Below are 12,700 nucleotides of genomic sequence, written 5' to 3' on the forward strand. Positions count from 1 at the left end.
CTGTCATGCGCAGAAGAAACACCGAGGACTGGCCAATCGGGTGCCTCCGCGGCAAGTGATAACCAATGAGATGCGGCCAGGTGGGCGGGGCTTGTAGCTTGTTACACAAACTTGCGATTGTCAGGTATCTTTTCATCCACAAGATGGCGGCACAACACCTGTTATGGATGCATGTGGCCCAACCTAAACAAAGTGGTGACATTCACTGATATCGTCTCGAACAGATGATCAGTTCGTATTGAATAAGTCGGACTTTAGCAGGTTCAGCATTCTGCTTCTCAGCCAGTGTTGGACTGTGTTTCTCCTGCTGCTTAACCCTCCAGTGAGGGATGGATTTCCTTCCACACTTAGGATTTAATGGCCGTTTGATTATGTGTTCACAGCGTCACAGGAAAATATTATTTACACATTAGGCAGAGGCTTTATTCCATGCAGCCGCGCCAACCTCTCCTCCACCATTTACTAAATATCTGCTATTCACTAATGATAATGAAACATCAATGGCCAGTTTACCGGCACCTTTGACATCAGGCCAGAAAGGACTGGCGTGCAGGTATTGATGTTGTGTTCTGAGGATGAATGGATCATTCCTCTCATATTAAGACAACAGAAATAAACAATCCGTCAAGCCATCTGACTAAATATTTTATTTTTATTACACATCATTTAATAAAAATAATAATCACCGAGCTATGTTTTTACTATAAAACAGTTTTATTAAATAAACTGCATGATGAGTCATGTCAGAGGAGGATGACTGATGTCTCCTGCACAGAGCACTGGACTTCCTCTTGGAGATTAACTTCATTATTGATATAATTATTAAATAAGTGAATTTTCGTCCTGAGTCCTGGATCCACGATCTGGGTTCCAGGGTCTAGAGTCCAGGGTCCAGCTTGTCAGTGCTCAGGCTGACACGGGCTCATACGTGTGGAAGTGGATTCCCTTTGAGCAGGTGATCTTCATCACAGCTCCGTTATGATTTTCCAGGATCAACTTCATCATCCCCTCTGCTATCAGCGATGGCCTGCAGTTACACAAGCACACACAGACGTATCAGCATCTTGGTTCTCTGGATCGACAACTGACAGACTGTTCAGGATTTGATCTCTCATTGGAAACTTTTCTGGGGTTTTTTGAAAGCTCTCGCATCTTTGAGGAATGCTTTTGTTTTGTGGGGGAAAGTGCGTCCTCACATAGCAACAGCCTCCTTGTCAAGAACCCAAGTAAAAGGCCTTCGTTTGCACATCCAATTCATGCAATTTCTTTTCTCTCAGTACTTTTGGCAGAGCAAATCTGCTTGCATTGCCATGCAGGAGTTCTTCAACATTGTCATTTAGCCTAATTCTAGCCTGTGGGTGTCTTGTTTCGAAAAATGAGATTGTCACTGCTGAATCCTACGCAATTGGACCATTAAAGGCCTTTGTCCTGCATTGATGATTCAATGCATTAAAATATGTTCTCAGCTTTGGCATCATTGGACACTGGCATGCCTACAAATCCAATTGTCACCTTATCCTGTGCTTCACTGTAGTACCTGGATAAAATGGTACACTCGTTCTGTACAAGTTACTTTGGCCAAGTTCATCATAGCTGCTGTCTTCGTGGAAGAGCAGGCATAATTCTTTGTTATTTCAGAGTCTAAATAACTTGCCTGCGTGCCTACAGACGTGGAACGGCAGGTTGTGCTCGACAATGAAAGATGTGAACTACACCTCAGCTGTGCTAACCTTCTCCATGAGACTTTGCTTTTCTTGGGAGAACTGATACTCGAGCAGCCTTCCCTGTACTTGGCCTCCCTAAAAATGCTGCATTCTCTAAAAGATTTAAAAACATGATAACAAATATTTTCTTTTTCTGTCTGTCATACATAGTAATTTAATTTTCGCTCGTCAGTAGACTACACCACAGTAGACCAATAGACCATCCTGCTCGTCAGTAGACTACACAAGCAAAGATATCACGGCAAACAACAGAATTAGCTTTAAACAAGTCTAAGGAGTTTGCTCTTTTCATGTCACATGATGCTTGTGCATTCAATCTGTGAGAAAAAACACTGCCCCTCACACTACAGACTGATTGGCCGACCAGAACACTCCCTTTCTTGCATGTGCATTGTTACCATGGCTGTATTCAGGATGTGAACTACGGGGGACCCAGGGCGGTCTCTGTCAGACGTCTACATCACCAGATGTCTGCGCCTGTGACAGTTCACACCCTGGGCGCAGCCTGTTCTCACTGCTGCCCTCAGGGAAGAGATACAGGTCCATCCAGGCCAGCACATCCACCTTCTACCCAAGTAGAAAGTGCAATAAGAGCACTGAACACACAGCAGCTTCCAGTATGCTGTTAAAGTGTTCAGTTAATGTCCAAAGTGCAATATTTTTATTTCCACTGATGCTAATTCTCAACTGTACATATATTCTTACTGGCTCCTTTTGTAAGCATATTTATTTTATGTATTTTTTTCTATTTCATACCTGTCTTTTAAATTTGGTTGTACATTGCGTATGATGACAACAAAAGCATTCTCTTCTATGCTATGTGATATGTGGTTATATGTGCTGACATAAGGCAAATAGGCGTACAGTAATAATGGATGTTTTTGGAATAAGGCCTTGCTCTGAGGCACACTGGTTGTGTTATAAGAACTGAATACAGAGGAGCTCCATTCTCACTGCAGTTGTTACAGAATGTGTGCCCTCTGTCCCGCTCCCATTCCTTTCCACGCATGATCTAGATTCTGGGAGATTTTTATCTGATTTTATGGATATGCGGGCGACTCAGGGAGATTTGGGCTGTCTGCAAAATACAGTGTTGTTATTTTAGAACAAAGAACTCACAGCTGCATTGTCACTTTAAGTGCATTAAGCGTTGTCAACGTGTGGCACAGTGTTTTGCAAAGCACCAAACATGCTTAACACATTAAAACACAAAACTCAATTAGCAATCACCTGCACTCAAAATGCACAAGTGAAGAGACACATAAGCAGTCAGACCGTAGAAATCAGAGCTTGACCACCATAAATGGCAGTCCGGTTTGGCCTTCGGTGTGGACAACACTTTTGGACTGATAGTTACAGGAAGAGATAACATTACATGGGATGTTGAGGAGATGCTGTGACCATTTCCACCTCCAAGACAGGATGTACACTGCAAGACTGAATGCTACTGTACTGTACTTTTTTGTTTGGGTTCTTTCTTTTTTTTTTGTTCATGTAATCTTCAATTGAATATTGAAAATAACCAATTTAATTTCTTCAGTGCTTTTGTTGTTGTTTTTTTACAGCATGTTATAAATGAAAACATCGTGGCAGAAAAAGTTGATATATTTTTGAATGTCATGTCACTTTTACAAGAGGTGTAAGATGTTTTGTAATTTGAATCACATTTTTCTGTTTTGTGTGTGGAGTTTGGACCAACGGGGGCCTAGATATGAATTTAGTTTTTGCGAGAGTTCAAAGACTGTAAATGATTCCAAACATTCCTGGTGAATGTCTGATGCCACACAGAATAGTCCCATGAAGTGACCTAACCTAACAAGGACCACAAAGATGTGCTGCAGCTGGTGTGGAAACTCACTGTAGCACTCCGAACACTTCCATGCTGCGTTTAAAGTCGTCCTTGAACTTGACGAACTTGCCCATGTTGTCCTCTTGCTCCACGGAGTGCAGAAGAGGAGTGTCCACGAAAGCTGGGCAGAGGACGTTGATCCGGACGCCGTAATCACTCTGAGACGATGCGTCCTACAGGAGAGTGAGAGCTGCTTAACGGCCCAGTGTGTGTGTGTGTGTGTGTGTGTGTGTGTGTGTGTGTGTGTGTGTCTGTGTGTGTCTTACTGCCATAGCTCTAGTGAAGCCGATGACTCCATGTTTAGTGGCAGTGTAGACAGGCTGATGAGGAGAGTGGACAAAGGCTGAGGACAGAGGACATGTCCATGACAGTGGATCCACTTCCAGCGTTAGAGTTAGCTTCACACACTGAAACAACACACACACACGCACACACACACACATAGACATACACACACTTCCTCCCACAACCATTATGTAATAGGTTTTCCCATATTTGGAAAAATCCCTATTTGTTATGGGAATGACAAGTATGTACACACACAGAGAGACCTACACAGACACACACACACATATGCGGTCTCTCTCAGAGACAGACATGAACACAGACATTTTTTTCTCCCAAATATAATATGTATTATGTTTTCCAATGTTTGGAAATATCCATGTTTGTTATGGAAATGACAAGTATGTACACACACATGCAACCACATGCACACACAGATTGTTTAGTGAGATTAGTGTACAATGGTTGCCGTCTGCATAGCTGTTGTTGAACCACAGAACAGAATAAAGAGGAATTTCCTCTGTAGTGTTTTCAAGACTGACCCGGTCGACACATTTCCATGATGTTACATGCTGCGTGACCTCTGACCTTTCTTTGTCATTTGCTAACAAGCATTGATGAAAACTGAGGTCACACTGTCAAAACGCTTCACACAGTCAGCAAAACAGATGTCTATGTGGGACAGACTGTTTCACTGCATTCAGTGATCAGAGTTACCAAAATTCTTCAACTCCTTTCCATCATTAGAAAAACACGATACTTTGCAACATTTTTTTCAAACAGCTAAAAATACAATGAAAAAATGTGAAAAAATTTGCATTGCTGCTGGAGCCACTTTGAAAGCTTTAGAAAATAATAGCAAACTATTTATTTTCTATAAATAAAGCTGAATTCAACCTGGCAAGAACACGGCGCAGAGGAAGAGGTGTGCGGCCATCACCAATGATACTTTGCTTTGGTACAAACCTCTCATTGGACTTTACGATTTATTTTCCTCAATGACCTCTATAATCATTTGCCAGTAGGAGACAGGACAAGGGGCAAAAAACACAGCATTTGCTGTTGTATGGAATAATGTGGCTTTCTATCATTCTGCTCCAGTGAGTGACTGGTTTTCTCTCCTTTTTTTGCCTCCATACTGACCGTTTCTGAAGCCCTCAGAAGAATTTTCTCTGTGTGGAGGTGGAAGGTTTGTGACTACTCTCCACCTGACCTGCTGTCTCTGCTAGATACCATGAATGCATGCTGTGGGGATATTTCTCCTGAAGCGTGCCAGGTTAAGACTTTTGAAGAGTAAAAGTGGGTTCAGTATTGCCCAAAGCTGAGCATTTGATTAAAAACGGTAAAACTCTCAAGTAAACTGGAGAGCTTAAGCATCCAGTTTCAGTCCAGTTCAGACTCCAGACCTGGATCCAGTCTGAGGATACAGGACATGAAGACTTGAGGAACTAAGATAAGATAGGATTTATCTGTCACATGCAGTTATACATGGTATAATGAGTAGTGAAATGTGTCAGTAAATAAGTATATATAGGTATATAGGTCAAGGTTTGAGAGAAGAAACTCTTCTTTATCCTCTTGGTTTTTGACCTTAGGCAGCGGAAATGCCGACTTGATGGGAATGGTACAAATGAAGAATGTCCATGGTGGCTGGGCTGTTTCATGATATTCATCGCTCTTAACCTGCAGCGTTTGATATAAAGGTCCTACAGGGTTGGGGAGGGTGGTTCTGATGGTCCGGCTGGCTGGTTGAGCAGTCCTGCTTTGGGCAATTGCACATCCATTGGTGATGCTCACACACAAGATGCTCTCAATAGTGCAGATGTAAAAGTTCCTGAGCACCCTGAGAGGGAGCTTGAAGTCTCTCAGCAGTCTGAGGAGGTATAGATGCTGTCGGGCTTTCTTTACAATGGTGTTGGTGTGATGAGTCTGAGACAGGTCCTTATAGATGGTCACTGACAGGTGACAAGTGGATGGGCTTCCCTGTGACGCTTCCTGAAGTCCACTATCAGTTCTTTAGTTTTGCTGATGTTCACCAGGAGATGGTTGTCCCAGCACCAGTCCGCCAGGTGGGAGACCTCTTGTAGGTGGTCTCATCATCGCGGGATATCAGTCCCACAACAGCGGTGTCATCAGCAAATTTTATGATGAAGAGTAAGTACAGCAGAGGGCAAAACACACAGCCCTGGGGGGATCCAGTGTTGAGGATGAGGAGGGATGAGGTGTGGTGACCCAGCCAAACCACTTGTGGTCTACCAGTCAAGATGCTTTGGAGCCACCTGCACAGGGAAGAGTCAAGGCCCAGTTGTACAGCTTAAGGATCAGTCTGGAAAGGACTAGATTATTAAATCCTGAACTGTAATCAACACACAGCATTCTCACATAGTTCCCCTTTCCAGTCTCCACGTGTGAGAGGGTCACTACATCCTATACAGCCAGGGGTTTCTAAGTTCAGAGAGGTTAAAGGATTTTTACAAGCCTGGAAATGGAAGAATTGGACCATCAGAACAGAAGGTTAATCACGTGTTTGTACGTAATGACTGTGGAGGATTGAAAACTTTTCCATGACGGACACAGAGGTGCAGAATGATCCAGACTCAGACTCGTCAGTTGGAGTGGACTTGTGCCAACTCGTTGCGGTTGCTCTTTGTGTGATGTTTTGCTGCAGGAAGACCAGGACTGTTTTCATAAGCTTGGCTCCAGGAGACTGAGAAATTTATCATTCCCGACATTTTGACATAAATATGTCCCCCTGTGTTTTGTCTTTGTTAGAGGAAAGTACTCAAGCTTCAGCTTTTAAACCCCACAAAATTCACTCACTATAGTTCAGCAGAAACTGGAGCAGCACTGATTGTTCATTTTGACTTGAGACAGACAGGCCTGTCAGGAAAGCGACAGTCCTTCGGGTAAGATCTCAAGATCATTCTTAGAATGCTTGCTAGCCAAAGTTACAAACACACTCTGCCAACACTTTCCCTGGCAGATGTCCGCTCAACAAAATGGACTTAATTAAACTCTGAATTAACAGGACAAGGAATGAGATGATTAAATGCTGTACATTTCTGCTGATGGATGCATGGCTAAACAACAACATGCCAACAGGCTTATCAGAACTAGGAACTACTCTTTTCCGACCCAACCTGCAATCAACAGTTGGGGAAAACTTACAGAGAAGGACTCTGCGCCTGTATCAATTAGGATTGGTGTATTTTGTATATATGTATATGCACACTGAAGTGCTAGCTGCACTGCCTGCCGTGGGAGTTTGCAGTTATTGTGACCTAAGCTGGTACACTCTGCCTCAGGTCCAAGAGCGCAAGCAGGGAAACAACATGCTGGACCAGGTGCACACCAACAGATGGGAGGCATACAGAGCAGAACATCACTGTTCACATGATCCAGGACTGCTTTGAGAACCAACTGGCAGATCTTCAGATAGGCTGTTGATCAGGTTGCCTATGTGTCAGCTATCTTTAGCACCTATGTGTCAGATAATGCATTAACAACATCACTGTCCCCAGGAGGATCACTGTCCTGCAGCATCTCCTGAAGACACAGGATGCAGCTTTCACATTTGGAGATACACTTCAACTACACATACTACTGAGGGCAAAGAGGAATAATTTGGAGGTCAGAATTAAAAGAGCAAATAAAATAAAAACCCCAAGGACATGTTAGCTATCACTGCTCACTGGCTTAGTTAGATATTATCTTTGGGGCACACAGGGTAGGGCGAAAGTTTGTTGTTAGGGAGTTAGTCAATGAGTCTGGTCCATTTTTTGTCGCACAAGTTTCTTGTGTTTACTCTAAATTGCCCGACTGACTGATGTTGAAGGGAGTAAAAACAACCATTCCGGTAAGAGAGAAACTAAATTCTCCTGGGACCATCTCTCTGAGATGCCCTTAACACAGTCTATGCCCACTTTGAAGCCTTCGATTCCTCCCCCAGCTCCAGGCTCACAGTTCCACCAGGTGACCTGCCCCTCAGTGCGACAGTTGTTGATGTGATGAGTAAGTCTGCGGCACAACAACTCCTGCAAATCAACAGGTTTAGACAATATCCCGGGGGAGGTATTGACAGACTGTGAACATGAAGAACGCAGATATTTGGAACATCTCGCTCTCCCAGACTGTATTTCCAGTGTGTGACATCCCCTCTCATCCCGTTACCAAAATTGCAGCAGAAAAAAGCATGAATGAGTATTTCCCAGAGGCTCTGACCCTGATACTCATGAACTGCTCAGAGCTACTAGTCATGGTCCACAAAAGGAACCACATTAACGGGAATATAGATCTACACCAGCAGAACTGATATACATTGGATGCAGTATCCTCAGTTGATCACACTGCTCGAAGGGCTGCTTTCTCTGGATTTCTGTTCTGCTTTTAATATGATCATCCTGTGGACTCTTAACAATGAACGACTGCTGCTGAGTCCTGGACTTTTATGACACACAAGGTGCAAACTGTCAGAATCAGGAGGTCTGGTGAGAGCTGGTGGACTGGTGTGGGGAGAGTAACCTCTGCATCATTTTCGGGAAGAAAAAGGAGCTGGTTGTGGATTTTAGGAGTAGTCGCACCTCCTCCACTCTTTTATTCAGTGGTGCAGCAAAAAAGGCCCAGAGTTTTAAACACCTTGGAGTCCACATTTCTCGGGATCTGAAGCAGGCAACAAACACATGGAGACGTTTCTGTGCTCCATGTCCTCAGGAGGCTGAGGCAGGGTGGCCTTAATATCTCGGTGCTGGCATCTTTCTGCTTCATTTGTAAACATGCAAATGACAAGAAATCAATCTTGAACCTTGATGATGTGGTTTCGGGGTCAATCCTCAGTTCAGTCTTCCAAGTCGTTCCACAAGATTGTCTGATTGTCTGAAACGGTGTTTCAGGGTAGGTCCTCATGATCAGTCATCAAGATCATTTTTTCTTTATCAGTCCTCAGTTTAACTTCAGTCTTTAATGGCCAATCCTCTTGGTCAGTCCTCAGGGCTAGTTAAAGAACAGTCCCCAGATCAGTCTTTTGACCGATCTTCAGAGTCAGTCCTCCACGTCGGTCCTCATGGTCAGTTTTCAGGTGATCTGACAGGATGATCCTAATTATGTTGTGGTGTAAAAACCATGTTTACATACATGTGTATTTTTTGCTCTACATTTGACTGCATCATATCATTTAAAGGCTGTTCTGTTGACAACACGCGGATCTCACAAATGTTCCTTCATGGAAACGTCTCTGCTCAGCAGCAGAGATATGACTTGAGTGTGAGTTGTTCTGTTACCTGCCATGGAAGATACATTGATGATGGTGCCTCCTTCTTTGCCATATTCTTTACTCATGTGCTCCAGGGCTAGGTAAGTGCCCTTTATGACAGATGTCTGTGGACATAAAGGGACAACATGGTTACAAACAGAGGAACTGAAACAAAGAGCAAAAAAAAAAAAAAAAAAGTCTCAAATCAACCACGAGGTATTTATAGATGTTTGTTTGTGTTTCCTGTGACACATTTCATTATATTTGGTTCACACGTCTGCTTCAGGCTTTGCAAAGGTTTTTCGCAACTGCACAGCGCTTGTCCTCGAATGTGATGTGCACAAACGAGAATAAGCAACCCACGAACACAATGTTTGAAATGCACAACAAACAGATGAAGACAAAGATAGTGCCCTTAGGAACAGGTGATAACACTGACAGATGAAGAGGAATTTTCTTGACTTGCACAAACATGTACACACACACAGACACAGACACACACACACACACACACACACACACACACACACACACACACAGAAAAGCACAGGGGTGAAGTTAAACAAGTTAAACATCGTCTACTTTTATTTCTAGTTAGGCTGTTGCGGTCTTGTAGAACCACAGTTTAGTTACCATGGTTACTCCTTCATAAGGAGGTGCAGCTCTGCCGCCCCTGATCCACCAGTCCATCAGTGATTCACCAGGTGAGGACACATTCTTTGGACTTTCTAATAACAAAGTGACATCAAAACTTTTGACTGGTCTGACTGGTCTTCCTGCAGACATCCTCCAGCTCTGAGGCACTGGACCTTTCTAGTTTCCTGACATCACACAAAGGGATGGAGCAAGACAGCATCCATGTGTCAACAGTGTGACAGGCTCAGGGTGCAGTCCTGGGCCCAGTGATGTGTTCAGCATTGAACGTTATCAGCAGAACAAGAAGTTGTTGAACCACAGTGGCAAGGTAATATCTCCAACTTCATCATGCAGATTGTGCTTCTGCAGCCTGTGAGTCCAGACAAAGGCCCTAGATAGAGAAGACTTGTCCTGACCTGCCTGACAGACAAGCCACAGCTTAAAAGCAGTATCTGTTTGTCACACTGTGTCCGCTGGTTGATTGCTGGTCACTGGACAGTAACAACACAGTTTCATTTTTCATTTGTGTGGTGGACAGACTCAGCCAACACTGGGGAGGAGGGGTTATCAGGAACTGTCAGAACTTTAGACTGCCGTAGACTCAGACTAACACCTGATCTATGTCCTCATGGTAACATCGGTACTGTTAATACTCCAGACTGTGTGAACATACATGAACACCCCCCATCCTGCTGTTACTAAGTCAAGCAAGAATCTAAAGTTAGCTCAGCTGCATTCAGGTGCCCTGATCCAGATGAATTCAAATACTGCCAAAACCAGAGGAGTCCTTGAGGACTTGGTCCTAGAGGATAGGGTCTTAGAGAAGTGGGCTCTGGAGGACAGGCTCTTACCAGGTTGACTTGAATGGTCTTCTCCCAGTTCTTCTCGTTGTTGATTCCAGCATTGTTGATGACGATGTCCAGGCGCCCGAACTGGTCCACAGTGTTCTGGAATGCGTCTGAGGAATGGACTAGATCAGCAGTGAAACCAGACCTACATCACCCTGGCTCCCCCAGAACCCCAACATACTCTTTTCTTATCACTGTGTCCCCCTGTACATTGGACGGGAGATCAAACCCTGAACACTGAGCCTCTGACTGATCCTGAATGGACCAGGAATAGAACCAGGGTCAGGACCAGGACCAGGACCAGGACAAGACCCTGTACAGGATTGGTCAGATCCGGAGTTCCTGGATCTGTAAGAATCAGTTTCTGCTCAGTCTGAGTCTGAGATGATAAACTGATCTGAGCGGCTGCACCCTTTGGTGGCGAAACCTGCTGTGTCACCACGTGCTGCATTCCATTTGGCAATTAGTGACAAACACACCTGCTGTCAACACACACAAACTCAGACACACACTGACACACATCCACATTACAGTAGTGCTGATGTATTGCTGCTCCCACATGCAGAGGCGCATGAACACATCATCGTCAACAGCATGACTTTACGCACACACAGACACATGCACCGAGTGTCCCGACCAACGGCAGCATTATCACAGTGGAGCAGCACCGAAAAGCATTCCTGAGCTGTTTGCCTGCAGGGCTTTACATCTCAACATCCGACAATGAAACCTTGTTCCTGTCTCTCGCTTTCTTTCACACACACACACACACACATCCCCCATCCCCCCACTCAGACACACACACACCTCTTTAGCATGTTTTAAACCAGTGCTTGTTTCAGTCCAGAACAAGTCTCAGCTGGACCACTAACTGAACCAGTTCAACCTGTGATGTCACATCTACCACAGGTGTCTCACAGATGTGACATCACAGGTGTGGCAGGTGTGACAGCAGCAGCTTTTGGCTGTTTTAAAGTGCAAAGAGCTATCCCGTGATGTTAGGCTTACTTACCCCGCAGAGCGTCTCCATCAGACACGTCACACTGAATGAAATTGCAGTTCCCCGTTCCAAACTCTGCTTCTAGCTGTGCTTTACATTCCTCACAACTGGTCTGGTTCAGGTCGACCACGGCCACCTGGAGGGCAGAAAGAGGTCAGAGCTGGTCCCTACACAGGATCCCAGACCTGCTGTGAGCTGGTCCGATGAGAGAGGAGCCTCCAGGTTTCAGGAACAGCCCCCACCCCCCCCGCAGCAGTTGGACCAGAACTGACCTTGGCAGAGTTCCGCAGGAGGGACTGGACCACGGCTCTCCCAATGCCCTGAGCCCCCCCGGTCACCAAGGCCACCTTCCCCTCCAGCGACATGATCCCAGCACAGCAGCCCCCCTCTTCTTTCTCTTCCTCTTCTTCTTCTCTCCTTCAGATGTCCTATGAGTTCACCTCCCTGCTCTGAAACACACACTTTCACACCCGACAGTGTTTTCACTCTTTAACTGAGCTGTTTTCCCTCCCTCCCTCGCTCTCTCTCTTGCTCTCTGACACACATGCAATGTTTGGATAGACTGATAAGCTGTGTGTGTGTGTGTGTGTGTGTGTGGAGGGGGGGGGAGAAGGAGAGAGGAGGGAAAGTAGAGAGAGTGTGTGTGACAAGAGAGCAAGAGAGAGAGAGGGAGTGAGAGTAAAGTAAACTGTAGGTAATAATTACATGTTCTAATCACCTTGGAGTACCTGTCCCCTCCTGCCTCCTCCTGCTCGGGTTCGAGTTTCTGCAAGCTCATTTGCACAATGTGCTGAAATGAATGGAAAACTGCAAATGCTAAAAGCTACGGTAACATGTAAAGCTGCAGTTTGGTTCTTTGATAAAAGTAACTCACCATATTTTCTATTTTTTGACATGTTCCTCATTTCTTTTCTTTTTTTTCTTGTCAATCACCCTTTCTTTGTTTACACCTCTCGTCCTATATGTTTACAAATCATGCCCCCTTTTCCTTAACTTCTCTTCTTTGTTTACATGTTCCTTCTCTTTGTTTATATTGCTCCTGTTTAAGCTGCTCAACATAAGAGTGAACAGTTAACAGCACAATGTCTGTTCATCCTCACAGCTAATTGT

The 12,700-nt window shown here is 44.6% G+C and overlaps 1 protein-coding gene across 2 annotated transcripts; it reads right to left on the reverse strand.

The window, feature by feature from the left end:
* Window positions 1-624: 624 nt before the first annotated feature.
* On the reverse strand, window positions 625-12,104 carry hpgd (15-hydroxyprostaglandin dehydrogenase). 2 transcript variants are annotated; one of them, XM_029500821.1, is made up of 7 exons: window positions 11,863-12,104; window positions 11,603-11,726; window positions 10,594-10,712; window positions 9,135-9,231; window positions 3,840-3,916; window positions 3,583-3,746; window positions 625-1,027 (listed from the first exon to the last, which is right to left on the reverse strand). In XM_029500821.1, the coding sequence occupies exons 1-7, from the start codon at window positions 11,953-11,955 to the stop codon at window positions 907-909; spliced, it is 795 nt and encodes a 264-aa protein (XP_029356681.1). In that variant the 5' UTR covers window positions 11,956-12,104; the 3' UTR covers window positions 625-906. The 2 variants fall into 2 exon arrangements, with proteins under 2 accessions (XP_029356681.1, XP_029356689.1); XM_029500829.1 differs by having other exon boundaries at window positions 10,594-10,700; window positions 11,863-12,099.
* Window positions 12,105-12,700: the final 596 nt, after the last annotated feature.

This window comes from Echeneis naucrates, chromosome 1 (genome assembly GCF_900963305.1).
Source record: "Echeneis naucrates chromosome 1, fEcheNa1.1, whole genome shotgun sequence".
In the NCBI taxonomy this organism is placed as follows: Eukaryota; Metazoa; Chordata; class Actinopteri; order Carangiformes; family Echeneidae; genus Echeneis; species Echeneis naucrates.

Coding starts and splice junctions, on each gene's coding strand:
- hpgd (XM_029500821.1), bottom strand. CDS start 11,955: ATGTCGCTGGAGGGGAAGGTGGCCTTGGTGACCGGGGGGGCTCAGGGC. Junction 11,727..11,862: donor TCCTGCGGAACTCTGCCAAG/GTCAGTTCTGGT, acceptor TCTGCCCTCCAG/GTGGCCGTGGTCGACCTGAA. Junction 3,917..9,134: donor CAATGTATCTTCCATGGCAG/GTAACAGAACAA, acceptor CTCTGTCCTCAG/CCTTTGTCCACTCTCCTCAT.